Raw genomic sequence first — 12,361 nt, 5'->3', positions numbered from 1 at the left:
GATCATCTACTGGGACACGGTTCGACGGACTCGGCCGACCGGTTCCTCCAGATGACGCTCTGTGACTCAGCCACTGTAGCCGAGCTTAGAAAGGAGACTCGCTGGGGACAAAAGAGGCCGTTTCAGATAAATGATTGACACTTCGTTCTCTGCACCTGACCGGCGCGAAAAACAACCAAGAGACATTCCAGACGTAACGAGGATGTCGCTCACCGTCCAGGACGATACCTGCGACAGTTAAAACCCCTTGAATCCCATCAGGCCGCAGCACATAGACACAAGTCCCCTGAATATGACGGATTCTCTTTCGCCGAGACTTTTTAATTATTCATTCCAAATTTCAACCGCAAAAAAACCTTGGAAAGGAAAGTGGAAAAAGTGGATTCGCACAAACATTGAACGGGTTCTTTTCTTTTGTCCTTCGTGCGTAATCCTGACGAACCGACCGGGGGGGAAAAAAGTTTAGATTAACAGACAGTGACTGAATCAAATTTCATTTTACATCAATAAATAGTAAATACATAGTTGAAGCACAAACCAAACGTAGTTGGCAACAGTGAAAGCCACTGAATGAAGTCAAAGCTGGTCAAGTAATGTCATGACCTTGACAGTTCAGAACTTCATCAGATAAACGCATGATCAGACTGTAAAGACAATGACAATACGGTGATATCCTACTATCCAACGACGTCTGTCCCGACTCACCTGATCTTTTTCCGGCTTGTCCGAAATGTCGTTGAGGCTGCTGGACGTCAGGTTCCGGTGAGTTGTGGTGGGACTGTCTGTTTTTCAGGAGAAGAAAAAAAAAAACACAACGCTGAGCAATTTTTTCAGACGAGCCACCGCCCTCCACCTGGACGCGAGGAGCCGAGAGGAGCCGAGGGGACGGCAGAGACCCGGACAGAGACAAGCGGCCCGCACGGTTTCGCAGCGAGGGGAAGAGGAATAGACCGAGACAGCAGCGACACTCTTCATGCGAACCTCAGAAACAGAACAACGTGCGGGGATTTTAAAGTGGCCACGAACTGAGCTGATGAAAAACGCTCGGACTGGATCTTTAGCATCTGTTGAAATTATTAATAAAATATCTGTAGTTTTCTGTTGGCTGGGAGATTACGTACAACGTCAACTCCGCGTGAATTTGGCGCCGACGCGTCGCCCCGTGACGCGAGAGCCAATGAGCGTTGAGATCCTCCCTCCGTCACCGCCGCCCGACGGGCAAATATTCGCGCGCATCAACAAGCGTTTGCTTGCGGCCAAACTCGCAATTTAGCGAAATTTCCGCATCGCGTCCGGTGTGAACGCAGCGCCGACGGCACAACGCATTTGAAACGCACGTGTTCCAGTTCAGTTACCGTCTACATTCAGATGCAATATTTTGAGTCGTACGGTGCAAAAAAAAAAAAACGTGAATGTTACGAGAAATGCAGTCGTCTGTTTACGACACGTTGCCACTTACAGAAGATGATCGTTCTTCAAAACATCTTTCTCAGGCCTGACAGTGTCCAACACGAAGTTGAGACGGTAACTATGGTGCGTACTGTATTTCACAGTTTTTCCTCACGCGCCTCCATCCTTCATCTAAAAATAGAGATGTGATGGTCTTAGTGTCCGTCATCCTCCACTAAGTGCAGGTGAGCGGCCGACTGACAGCAGCTCTGCTGACTCTCCGTTTCCAGGTCGTCGAGGGGGTTTGACGGCACGACGTGCCCTCGGCTCCTCGGAGTCGCTAAGTGCGGCGGCCGTCAGACACCCGAGGCGGAGGGGAATCCAGAGGAGGGGGGGCAAACTACAACCGGTGCAAAATTCTGATGCCACTGCAGCCTTTTAACGTACGTCTGGCCCCCACCCCCCACCCGAGCATTGTGGGTAATAACATGCCTGTCAGTATGATGCAGCCAGAAAAAAATGATATATATAAAAAAAATTAATTTAGGGACAAAACACAAAGGGTCAAGAATCCCCAAAATTCCAATTCAATTTGAAAAAGTCTACATTGATAGAGAACTACGGGAAAATATATATATTCTATACTATATATTTTATTCTATACACGAGGGTTTAAATGATGAGAGGGGTGAAGTTTTATTCTACATTTTGGTCACGACTACGTTCAAACTGCAGCAGAAATCTGGAATCGATTCTGAATGCCCACTTTGTACCAGAGCCTGACCGATATGGATTTATGGGGGCCCGATGCCGATATTGATATTAGGCAGAACAAGATGCCCAATACCGATGCATCTGCCGATGAATATGTTGGTTTGTTTTTTTAAATCGGTCAATGATTCCTTGATATTTTAGTTTAACCATAATTAACTATAAAAACACAATACTACCAAATATATAGAACATGAATTAAGAAAATAAACATGAGTGCAGATTTTTTTTTTTCTGCATCGTTTATGCTGTACAGTAAAATATCTCATATCGGCAAACTTAAGTGTTAATATGTTTGTAAAAAACGAATATCGTCCGATATTATCGGCCAACCGATATCGCTCGGGCTCTACTTTGTACTTTCTACTTAGATATCGAGGCACTGGAGAGAAATTGCTCATTCAATTAACGCCAAACATGTTTTGCTTTTGTTTTTCAGTCTCGCAAGATCGGCGGAGTCTCAGTTCAGCCAAAATCCCCAAAAAAGAGGCACAAATAATTTGTCTTTGCAGCCTTTGTTTTCTCTCTTTTCTGTTTCTGTTCCTGAACCACCAGCAGCGACCCAGAGCTCATCATCTGCTCCGCAGTGTGAACGTGGACCGGGCCCCCTGGCGAACTCACTGAGCCAGTCCATGCTGGTGCTCCTTTGGCTCTGCAGGTCCTCCACCGAAATGTGCCCCGACAGGCAGGTCATAGAGTTCTCAAGAGGACTACGAGCTTTAATTGGCAGACGGCGGGTTATCAAACCCCAGATCCAGGGAAGCAGAGAGGGAGAAAAGACAAAAAGAAGGCAGAAAGAGAGAAAGCACGGAAGAAATGACTGGAGGGTTGAGCGTGAGACTTGTTAGATTTAAAAAAATCAAGTGGAGGTTAAAGATGTGAAAAACATGATTTGTCATTTGGCGAGCTGCGCAGAGAAACACCGTGGGTCTTTGGACAGGACAACTTGGGTCACAGAGCATTTTGATCCGGAGACGAACTTTATCCTCGTTAATCAATTGGAATCAATTAATGATTGTCGGCGAAAGCCCTTTATCTCGATACTGCGATCGCGATAAGAGGCTCTGGGCCTTTGTTTTCTTAAGTGGCGAGTTTCCATTAGGAAACATTGTGCACAAGAGCAGGACCATGAAAAAAATTGGGAGCTTTTTTATTTTTCCGCTTGATGAAGTCGTAAACCTGGATTCATAAATCCAGATAGCAAGGTGATAAATAAGTTCACTCTCCAAAGACCCAAGGCCGGCGACAGATTAATAACATCGTGGACACAACCAAATTACTCAATGTGATACAATCAAAGCACGGACACACACGTGTTGTTAAAGTCTAACGTACATCGGTGTGTGTGTCTGTGTGTGTGTGTGTGTGTGTGTGTGTGTGTGTGTGTGTGTGTGTTAGGACTGTCACTTGCTTCACGTCCAAAACAACGTTGAATCTCACTGCTTCGGAGGAGGATTGAATTTTTCTGTTTGCTGCTGTTTATTTAACAAAGAATTGCTAAAAAAATATTGGAGGAAAGAAATTATTCATTATTTCCTTCGGTTTCTTTAACAAGAGGATTCTGTGACAGGATGAGGTTCCGCGAGTCTTATTTGCGGAACTCACCGGAATAATTGTGTTTCATACAGCAACGAAAATCCAATTAAAAATGGCCGATTACGCCAAATTCCATCAACTTTGATTGTTTTAACTTTTGTGCAATTTTTCTTTTGTAACTTTCAGTGAAGCAAAGTGTCAGTCCTTCCTTATAATGACATATATTCTGTCTTTTTTTTTTTAAATTTCAACAAAATTAAAAGTTAATCAGATGTGAGAATCATGTGAACGTATTAAATATCATATTTGATATATGATGAATAATCCAAATTCATTTTTGAAAGCTGTGAATGATGATTGTCTCTTCATTTGTCATAATCCTCTCAGAAATATATACTGCGTCGTGTTTTCTTTTACGACTTCCCGTGGCCTTGGACTTTTCTCCTCACCCGCCGTCGTAAACTCAAATCTTCAGTGTGGAAATTTTTCTTGTAATCGGCTCCGCCTACGTCTTAGTTAGTACTTTAGTACAGTGAGTCCGTTAAAATGTCGTTAAGAGTGGTGAGAAACCAATGTTTTGTTTTGAATTAGAAAAAAACACACGCAGAAACTTGACTCTCTCAGGTTTAGTGAGCAGGAAGTAGAAGAACTGTAGTAGAGCAGCGCTTATACGAAGGATTCTAATGTTAAGACCTTGGAAACAGCGTAAAGGCCAAATTTCTGATAAGTAAATATTAATATTCTCTATCAACTCTTACAGAGAGGCGAGATGTATTTATGACTAGTTAGAGGTGAATTAAACCCAGTGATGTGTGAACCGCATCTAAATTTATAACTTGTGTGTTTTGTTTTTTCCCCCGTTGAAATCAATAGCAAAAAGTAAAAAGACTGCACCAAACTGGCATCAGTTTTACCGTTCTCCGGGTTGGAAAACAGCCTACTTGCACTGGACACCGTCTTGCCGATGTCGGCCAGCGAGCGCAGGTTGGACTTCTTGGTCTGGTGGCGATGTCTCCGCAGCAGCGTGTACATCACCTTGTCCTTCAGCTCGGCCTTCAGCTGCCCGATCTCGATCTGGTTGTCGGTGATCAGCTCTGAGGGGGAAGGGGGGACAGTGGATTCATACAGATCAAAAATACACACAATAAAACAATATTTGACCAACACAGAGGGGAGGACACCTGAATATATTCTTTTGCGAGTTGTTTTTTCTGTAATAATATGATATTTTTTATAGATATAGATAGTTTTTATCCGATTTTTTGTTTTTTTGTTGTTGCTGTTGATTATTCGCGATGAATAAAAAATTAAAACCAAATCAAACTAACTACAATCAGTAAAGTTGTTACTTTTACTTTGCAGGTTACATGGACTATTTACTCAGATCGTCAAGATTGTCATTTACATTTTCTTGATAAAATATGTCACTTCTCTTCACAACAGCTCATCAACCAAGTTGAGACCAAAAAGCAAAATGTTCTGAGGATCATCAACAGGGAATAATTTAGTAAAATATATTTTCTGAAAGTTTAAAAAAAAGAAAAGAATGAATCAACTAAAACAAAATACCAATTTTCAAATTGGTTTTATTTTGGAACGACTTTTTTCTTCCTATGGTACCTTTTATCCAACGGTCTGAATATCATCACAGCATCACAATGAACCACGTCCCTTCATACTCTATATATTTAATTAGCGCCTCGCGGACGGCTCTTCCGGTACGAGAGCCTCCGTGGCTTCGTGAAAAAGGGGCTCGATCAAAACGGCTCCTGCGTATTTTCCCCAAAAAAAGAAAGAAGGTCAGGAGCCCTGAATGCTGACGGACCGCGGCCCCGGGGGAGTTTCATCCTCTCGCGGAGGCGAAAGTGCACGTTAATGGCCCATCAGTCAACTGGGCCGGCCTCCGAGCGAGAGGCCCGGCTCCCGCGGCAGCACGGTCAATTACTTCACATGAATCACTCCCAAGTGGGGAACTCTTCCCCTGCTGCTCCCTCGGGCACACGGGAATGTCCGGGTGTCGGCCTGAGATGGGAGTGACGCGGTCGTCCAAAAGGCAACCGAAGAGGGCGAATTAGGGAGTTATTCGTGTCCAACAGTGTTTGAGTGTAAAGTACAGTGCGGGACCTCGGATCTGACCTTTGGCCTCCGAGGAAAATGAACGGAGGGGAAGTAAGACAACCTCTGAGGTCTTGTGTGTGAGAGCAGCTCTGCGTGATCTGCGCGTCACAGAGGAGATCGAAAAATCAAAGTGGCCCTACAAAATATTTCTCTCATGAGATGAGATGAATTCAGATCTTTGATTGCTTTTATGTCCAGCACCAACTCTTGTCTCCTATAAATTACATTCCTGTATAATTCACAATCGATTAATCGGTCTTAAATGGGTCAATATTCTCTGCTTTCATCTTCTTAGATATGAATATGTTCTGGTTTCTTTGCTCCTCTGTGTCAGTAAACATCAATATCTTTGGTGTGGACAAATTATACATCATCTCGCGGGGTTTTGGGAAACACGATCGATATTTTTCAGCATTTTTATGAACCGAACAACCAATCGATTGATCGAGATAATAATCGACGGATAAATCGATGATGAAAATAATCGTTAGAAGAAAAAAGAAATGCATCTGCCCGACGTTCAAGGTCAGTAGAGTTTGTTATGTTCAGTCACTTGAGATCATGACCATGATAAATAGAGGTCAGTTAAAGTAGTAATAGAGCACAGTTAAGGTTAAAGGGTTACTCCGCAGATTATACAAGTCGGTACGATTATAAACATTAAAATAAAGTTGGACGTTACGAACTGGAAGCAGGAAGGGGCTTAACGGAAAGACGCCATCAAGTAGCATCATTGGAAGAGCAGGATCCAGGGCATTTTGTGGGAGCTTTCTCTTTTCCAAGGGATCTCAAAGTTTGGAATCACAAAGCACAAATCACTCCAACGCTCCTGTAATGATTCTGGTTCGGTCAATCATTAGAAACAAGAGCAGATCGGGGATCAGAGAGCGCAGGAGGCGTCCGCCGAGGGGCTGAGCAATCTCCCACCTAGATGCCGTTTCACCTAAATCTTGCGTCGCCCATCTCCACCTGACCTACGGTACATACATCTTGAAGGTGGTACGTGTCTGTGAAGGTATGACTCCAAATGTCAAAAGTTCGCCGCGCAACGGTGAAGAATCCTTCAGATCTGGATCCCTTCCCACATTCAATCACGTGCTACGTGACGTCTGAGACCTTTGGTCGGGAGCTCTTTGAGGTCATCCTGCTAACAAGAAACAGGCCAACCGGAACAACTTGCCACATCGTACCAGAACATGAACTTTACCTTTCCTCCCAAAACCCATTATCCGGCGCCAACTTACCCACAACCTGAGGCAGGGTGGAAGCCTCCATGTCCAGCATGATGGTGCCCTTCTCTATGCACGTCCGCAGCTCGAACAGACTGTGCAAGGACAGCGTGGCCACGTGGGGTTTGCTCCAGCGCTCGCCGCCTTTCTCCACCTTCTCCTCGAACTTGATCCACCTGGTGGGTGGAAACAAAAGGGTGAGATACTCCGGAGACGGGGGAGAAGAGCGATTCAGCACACGACCTTGGGAGGACGTGAAGCCGCATCATCAGCAGGACACGACGACGACGACGACGTAGCAACGTGTCACTCAATCAGCGCGGACGGAGCTGATGCCTGGCAACGCAACGCCTTTCAAATTGAATAGAACTGCACGATGTATGTGTCATGTGTCGTGTGTGTGTCAGGACAGGTCTCATACCATCTGTTGTGGACGTCCTGTATGAAGTCGCTGAATACAGAATGTTCGACAACCTCAGGAGAAATGAAGACACTGCCGTCGTGGGGGAGGATTCAGAGAATTTTGTCCCTCAAACAGAAGTTCAATTAAATTGTAAGGGGTGTCACTGGGAAATAAATGAAACATTCTATGCTTTTTGTGTTTTTGTTTATTGTTACGGTCGATCGATACCAGGTCCAGGAAATTAAGCCAATGCGGGAAGTTCCTGAAGCTTGTATTCTCTGGAATCACCAGCAGGGGGCGACACCATTGGTTGATTCTATAGAGGTCTATGAGGAAATGACTCCTATTCTCGCTTTATAGTTCAATCTCTTGTTTAAAGTCTTCTTCAACACAGCATGATGTTCATTTTGTACTTTGTGGTTTCTTTTAGAGTCAAATAGACAATGAAGCACCTTAGCATGGATACAGCGTGATCGACAGCTGCTCTGTCCAATCGGTGCATGGTTGCAGGTGTAGGTGGGCGCGCAGTGGACGAGCTCTCAATCAGGCCACGCCCCCAATTCACGTCACGGTGAGTCGACACTTGAGGTCAAGTCAAGATTTCTGACTGGGAATTCAATACGTCCTTTTGTTTTATCGTTAATGTACAATAGCGAGTTCCTAAATTCACATGTAGTTTAATAATTTGTTGTTGTTGTTTGTTTAAATGCCCTCCCCTCCCCCGTCTCCCTCAGAGCGAGATGAATGAGAGACTGAACTGGTACTGAGCAGTTGTTTCTGTCCCAGGGTTTTTGTTTTTTTGTTGTTTTTTTTTCTTACTTGGCCAGTTTGGCCGTCAGAGTGGCACATGGCGTTCAGCCAGCACGACCCAGCACTTGTGAGATCTTTTATTCATTCTCAGACCCCCCACCCGCTGAGTGCACTCGGAGAAACATTGCACCGCGTCTTAATCTCCGCAGTTATTGGCAGAATGATAATAAGTTTGACATTAGGGATTCGAGTTTGATTTATTTCCCCCTTTGTGAGCATTCAGCAAGTAATGAAAACTTGAAAAATAAGGATATTTAAAAGCATCACTAACTGTTTTTCCTTTATGATTGTCAACCCTGATGATCATGATGACTGTATGGTTTTGAATTCTCACTAGACCTTTTTTCTTTATGTTCGACTGTAGAGAAATCATGAGGAAAAATATTTTCTTTATCTCCCCAAAATGCAGTTACTTATTAAATACACAATTTTGTTCCACTTTACACTGAATTCATACTGGGTGATCTCACCAGGGTGAACCCCGCCCCTCGCCTTACATCAGCTGGGATTGGCTACAGCCGGCCCGGGTGACCCCTCGATGGATGGATGGATATGAAGTCTACCCTGAAGTTTATATATATATATATATATATATATATAAAAAAACAATCCTATGATGATAAAAATATAAAGACATGGCAGAAACATAAGTATTAAATGCCATAATTCACTCTCACTTTATGTGCACTTTGACAGACTGTCATGCATTTGGACCAATCCAGGTTAAAATAAGGTTTTTATTTTTAATTCATTCCTCCTGATGAGGAAGTGTTTCTGCAGGACTGACCGGCTGCAGAGTCGCCATTTGAACTTTGACATAATGATTAAGATAAAGAACATCTCGTCTAATACTGTACCAATCTAATATTAAATATCAACGTACTTTACATGAACTTTGCTGACGCTTTCGTCCAAAACGACTTATCGGGCAATAATCGGTCACATATCAGACGGAGGCAGCATTAAGGGCCTTGACTAAGGGCCCACACAGGATTCATAGCCAACTCCTGACCGGGAATCGAACCTCTTGTTGGGTCAATACATGATCAATACATGACCTGTCAATATGAGTATTTGTGCTGGAGATGGTCTGAAACAAACAAAAACTAGACTTAGAAGAGCAGAAGTAAACTTGTACTGCATGTTGTACGGAGAGACTCTGACAGCAGCGTGCTTTAGAGGAGTTCCTCTGCAAATGGACCAAAAATACCGCCTCTACCCGCGGTACAATTGGTCAGAGGGTAGGATAACAAATCAGCTCATCTGAAGTCTCGAGCGGCGGCCCCAGGATCCAGTTTCCCCCTGAGAGGGCTCCACTCATCCAACGCTAATGATGTACAAACAATCATCCCATCTCCGTCCCGTCCCACTAGCGGAGGCCCACACACAGGAGCAACCTGCGAACCCCCCCCCGGTGGGCTCGCTTTGTATGCCGCTCCGCATCGCAACGCACACCCACCACGTCCCCGTCACGTCGGACGAAGGGGCTGGAGACTGACAACCGGCCGGAGTTGACAAATGTTTGTTCAGCAATTTCCCAGGCTCCCGGGCCGTTTTAAAAATATCTAAAGTGAGCGCTCGGAATTCTGCTGCCTACGTGACTTTTCACATTCAAGCATATCGTGTCGTGCGAGCGGAGACGGTCTTTTTTCCAGACGCCATGTGAGGCGCGAAGCTCCTTACCTGGCCGTCTCCTTCCACTCCATCTCCTGCCCGTCCACCGACAGCAGCTCGTCCAGCTCGGTGAAGAGTTGCGGCGGCGCCGGCCCATCGTCCTCCTCCCCGAGGATGAAGCGGATCCTCTCGGCCGCCGGCGAGACTGCGGAGAGAGGGAAAATACTGCGGTTCACAGGCTGGCAATGTCGCCCGTTGGGCAAAGGTTGGGGCGGCGGCCGCTTCCCCTCCTCGGCCGGAGCCGTCCCGTTGACCTCGGGAGGGGGTGGAGGCGGTGGGATTTTCACCACGACCTCCTCGCCCCTCTCCTCCGCGTCCTCTTCCTTCTCCTCCTTCTCCTCCTCTTGGTTATTGTTGTTGTTGGACATCTTTTTTCAAAGTCTCCGAATCGGACCGACCCCGGGCTGCGCTCCTCGGATGGCAGTCGGAACAGTGACCAGAGTCCAAGAAGCAGCAGCTAGAGCCTCATTAACGTCTTGTGTGGAAGTGACAGCCACTCTCAGCCGCCCGCCCCAGCACTCTGCAAGGCAGGTAGGAGGGGGCCGACGGGGGTTTAGGGGGTCCCCTCGGTGACAGGGTCCCCCACAGCTAGCCCCCTTCTCGCTCTCTGCACCCCCCCCCCCCTCTCTTCGCTGTTCAAGCAGGCCTTCGCCATTGGCCCTGCAACCTTGGCAAGCTGCCCTGGAGCCCCCTCATTAACAATTAGGAAATAGTTCAAACTGGCCCATTCTCCGGCGGAGGCTTGGCTTTCCTTCCCCTTGTCTTCTCATTTGAATATTTAGAGAGCGACACAAAAGAGACAAACACAATTTCAACACGACTTATATACGAATAATACTCTCGAGACCATCCGTACCTTGTTACACACAAGTGGAAACAATGTGTGAACTTGGAACGAGGAAACTCACACACACAAACACACACACACACACACACACACACACACACACACACACACACACACACACACACACACACACACACACACACACACACACACACACACACACACACACACACACACACACACACACACACACACACACACAGAGCAATGTCATTAGCAAACAACTACACAAGGCCAGTTCACGGTGCATCACCAGATGCTTGCTCACGGAAAAGATCACGTACATGAAAAGGGCGGCATCTCCGACCGAGGACTCACACTTCTACTGTGCAGAACTTGCCAATTGCTCCTCTCGTGTGCATGACGGGAGATCAGTATGAAATCAGTGTCGTTGGACACATTAAGGGTTAGTCTGGGCAACTGTCCGCTGTGTCACGTCAGTCAGAACGATGCTGCAAAATGTTGTGGCCGATTGGTGTATTACACCGGTGACTCAACTCGGGGGTCCCGACTCTCACGGGGGTCGCAAGGTAATTTCTGGTGGTTGTGGAGAAAAAAGCTAAAAATTAATTATATTCAAAATCAAAAACGACATATTTGGGACTTGGATTTGTGTTTAACATTAAGTCTCTACTAGCAGATCTGCTTCAGAAGGGATGTTAGTGCGAGTCTTTGTGACAGTCGAAGTCTGTGTGCACATGATGAGTTAGTTCCTGGAAAAAAACTAAAAAAGAAACCGAATTAGATATAAGCTGCGATGGGCCACGTCCAAGTGGATTGTCAGTTAATTGAAATCAATAGATTTTCATCAACAAACACCGTCATATACAGATGACTGTCTGTCGGTCGCAGCAACGACTCGGGCGGCTTTAAACCAGTCTGGATTAAATCTGCCAGATGAATTGGAGGTACGGTGAGGATCTTTGCTATTGATTTTTTTAAAAAACATTTTTCAAAAGCATTAAAGGAAAAGGTCACGCATGGGATCAAAGTTTTAGCCAAATGCGAAAAGAAAGGTGAACACGGCCGCCATCCACCAAAATATCTTTTGCCAAGCGTGAAACTTGGCTTCACCTCTGAGAGAACTTGTCCGATCGTCATAAACGCTGGCAGATATCTCGGGGCCTCGGTTGGGAACAGGCCAAGCGAAGCATTTTTCAGCCCGACCCACATGGGGCGCCTGTGTGTCTTCGTACACCCGTCTTTGCGAGGACCGTTGGAGTGGAGGCCTTTTTTTGCAAAGTGAGCATGTTTTGTCTGGTCAAAAAAAAACCCAATCCCAAGGTTGAAGTTTGGGACTAATGTGAGACCAAGGTGAAGGAGTAGATAAGAGTATGTTCATGTACCTGTGATGGTTACAGTCAAGGTCAAGGAATACATTGTGTCAGCGAGGGTCCTTACGTGTGTAGGAGTACCACAGATGTGTGTGTGTGTGTGTGTGTGTGTGTGTGTGTGTCTGTGAGTAATAATAGCACAGCTGCCTTATCTGATTACATCACTACTTGCTAATACTGTGGCACCAGAGTGTTGACTGAACATGTTGAATATTCAAATATGACATTTTTTTCAAATTCCTCAAAATGC

General features: G+C 45.5%; 1 protein-coding gene across 7 annotated transcripts in view; it reads right to left on the bottom strand.

Moving 5' to 3' along the window:
- slc4a4a (solute carrier family 4 member 4a) overlaps nt 1-12,361 on the bottom strand; it is a 50,729-nt gene that overhangs the window by 18,533 nt on the left and 19,835 nt on the right. For 3 of the 7 annotated variants that reach the window (XM_035639871.2, XM_035639869.2, XM_035639872.2), the window contains exons 6-10: nt 9,940-10,075; nt 7,059-7,219; nt 4,611-4,790; nt 2,782-2,877; nt 706-782 (exon numbers count right to left, since the gene is read on the bottom strand). In XM_035639871.2, coding sequence (XP_035495764.1) covers nt 706-782; nt 2,782-2,877; nt 4,611-4,790; nt 7,059-7,219; nt 9,940-10,075 — 650 coding nt within the window. The remainder of the gene's footprint in view (nt 1-705; nt 783-2,781; nt 2,878-4,610; nt 4,791-7,058; nt 7,220-9,939; nt 10,076-12,361) is intronic. The other 4 variants (XM_035639873.2, XM_035639875.2, XM_035639874.2 and 1 more) reach the window with 2 other exon arrangements.

Source organism: Scophthalmus maximus, chromosome 19 (assembly GCF_022379125.1).
Source record: "Scophthalmus maximus strain ysfricsl-2021 chromosome 19, ASM2237912v1, whole genome shotgun sequence".
Classification (NCBI taxonomy): domain Eukaryota; kingdom Metazoa; phylum Chordata; class Actinopteri; order Pleuronectiformes; family Scophthalmidae; genus Scophthalmus; species Scophthalmus maximus.
Note: the sequence above shows the minus strand (reverse complement) of the source record. Positions and strands in the feature narration are given on the sequence as shown.